This window comes from Oryzias melastigma, linkage group LG4, assembly GCF_002922805.2.
Source record: "Oryzias melastigma strain HK-1 linkage group LG4, ASM292280v2, whole genome shotgun sequence".
Taxonomy (NCBI): Eukaryota; Metazoa; Chordata; class Actinopteri; order Beloniformes; family Adrianichthyidae; genus Oryzias; species Oryzias melastigma.
The window spans coordinates 18,631,449-18,632,798 of NC_050515.1; the positions used below are offsets into that span (position 1 = coordinate 18,631,449).

Genomic DNA, 1,350 nt, shown 5'->3' on the forward strand with positions numbered 1-1,350 from the left:
GGAGAGACTTACGTGTACAAACATTTGTATAGTTCCTTTCATCCAAATCCCATTCTCCGTTGTCACAAGTTATCTCATTAATTTCCGTCTGATATCCTTCGCTGCAAGTAATTGTTGCACGTTGTTTATCTATAGATGCCACTCTCCCATTAGAAATATCAGGAGTTTCTCCACATTCAGTTATTTCTAAACGAGATAGTAAAAAATGAAGTGTGGAAGTGTTTTATCAAACAAGATAATCTTTTTCCAAAGTAAAACAATTATGAATACAAATAAAATCAATGCTAGACAAACAGATTAAAACAAGAACACCAGGCATTAAAATGTTGGGAGAAGAAAGCAATTCTTTACATCAAAATAAAAACTAATAAAAGTTGTCATCTTTTTTTCTAACACTGCCCACAAAGTTAGAATTTAAGTTAAAATTCTGCATGACATATCATCAATTGTCTTCACTCTAATCAAAATCAACAAAAAGACAATAGAATCTCTTTACCAATACATTCTTGGAGTGTTGACCACTTCCCATTACTACATTTGGCCACACCCCACCAGGCTTTGGAGAACAGCTTGTAGTTTTGATTGCAGGAGTAATACACCGTGTTGTCATGTGGACCAATAGCAAATCCATTTGGGATTTTTGGCTTTACACAAGCCAGTTCTGCAACAAAACACATACATGTTTAGGAAGTACCAGCTCAAGACACACACGAACACTGATTCTTTTTATTCACCTCAAAAATGGTGTGTTAATATATATAAAATCAGTTAATAGTAAGAAAAAACGCTCCATGAAGGTAGAGTAAATAAGCTGATTTTTGAGGACAAATTAACCAAGTAGATGTTTATTATTTATTATTTATGTTTATTGAAAGTGCTATATAACTTGTTTAGAAGTTTCCCAGTTACAGAGCAGTTAAAACAGAGAATCACACACACAAACACTAATATAATTATTTTAGCTTCACATTAAAGAACAAGTGGTCAGTCCTAGGGAAGAAAGTTTTTTACAAAGCACACCAGTCTAAAATCAAACAAGTGTTGTATGTTCTTACCCAAACAGCTTTTAATTCCACTCCAAGAACCTCGATCACATGTAATAGTTACTGGGATTATATCAGTTGGATAAACACATTGATATGTTAGTGTTTCTCTATCGTTGTATGAATACTTCTCTCTTGAAGTTATTTGTTCACCATGTTCAAAATCAGGTTTTTCACATGTTGTTCCTAGAGGATAAAAAAGACGCAAAGTTTATTTACAGATGTGACATTTACATTTCAATTTTTCTTTTACTATTTGATATGGAAAATGAAACATAAACCTAGATAAAAAAAATGTTAAATCGGC

General features: G+C 32.5%; 1 protein-coding gene across 7 annotated transcripts in view; it reads right to left on the reverse strand.

Moving 5' to 3' along the window:
- Nucleotides 1-1,350, reverse strand: part of LOC112150175 (complement factor H) — a 66,268-nt gene that overhangs the window by 54,716 nt on the left and 10,202 nt on the right. For 4 of the 7 annotated variants that reach the window (XM_036211591.1, XM_036211595.1, XM_024278216.1 and 1 more), the window contains exons 10-11: nt 497-661; nt 13-186 (exon numbers count right to left, since the gene is read on the reverse strand). In XM_036211591.1, coding sequence (XP_036067484.1) covers nt 13-186; nt 497-661 — 339 coding nt within the window. Of the gene's footprint in view, nt 1-12; nt 187-496; nt 662-1,055; nt 1,230-1,350 lie in introns of all 7 variants that reach the window. The other 3 variants (XM_036211593.1, XM_036211592.1, XM_036211594.1) reach the window with 1 other exon arrangement.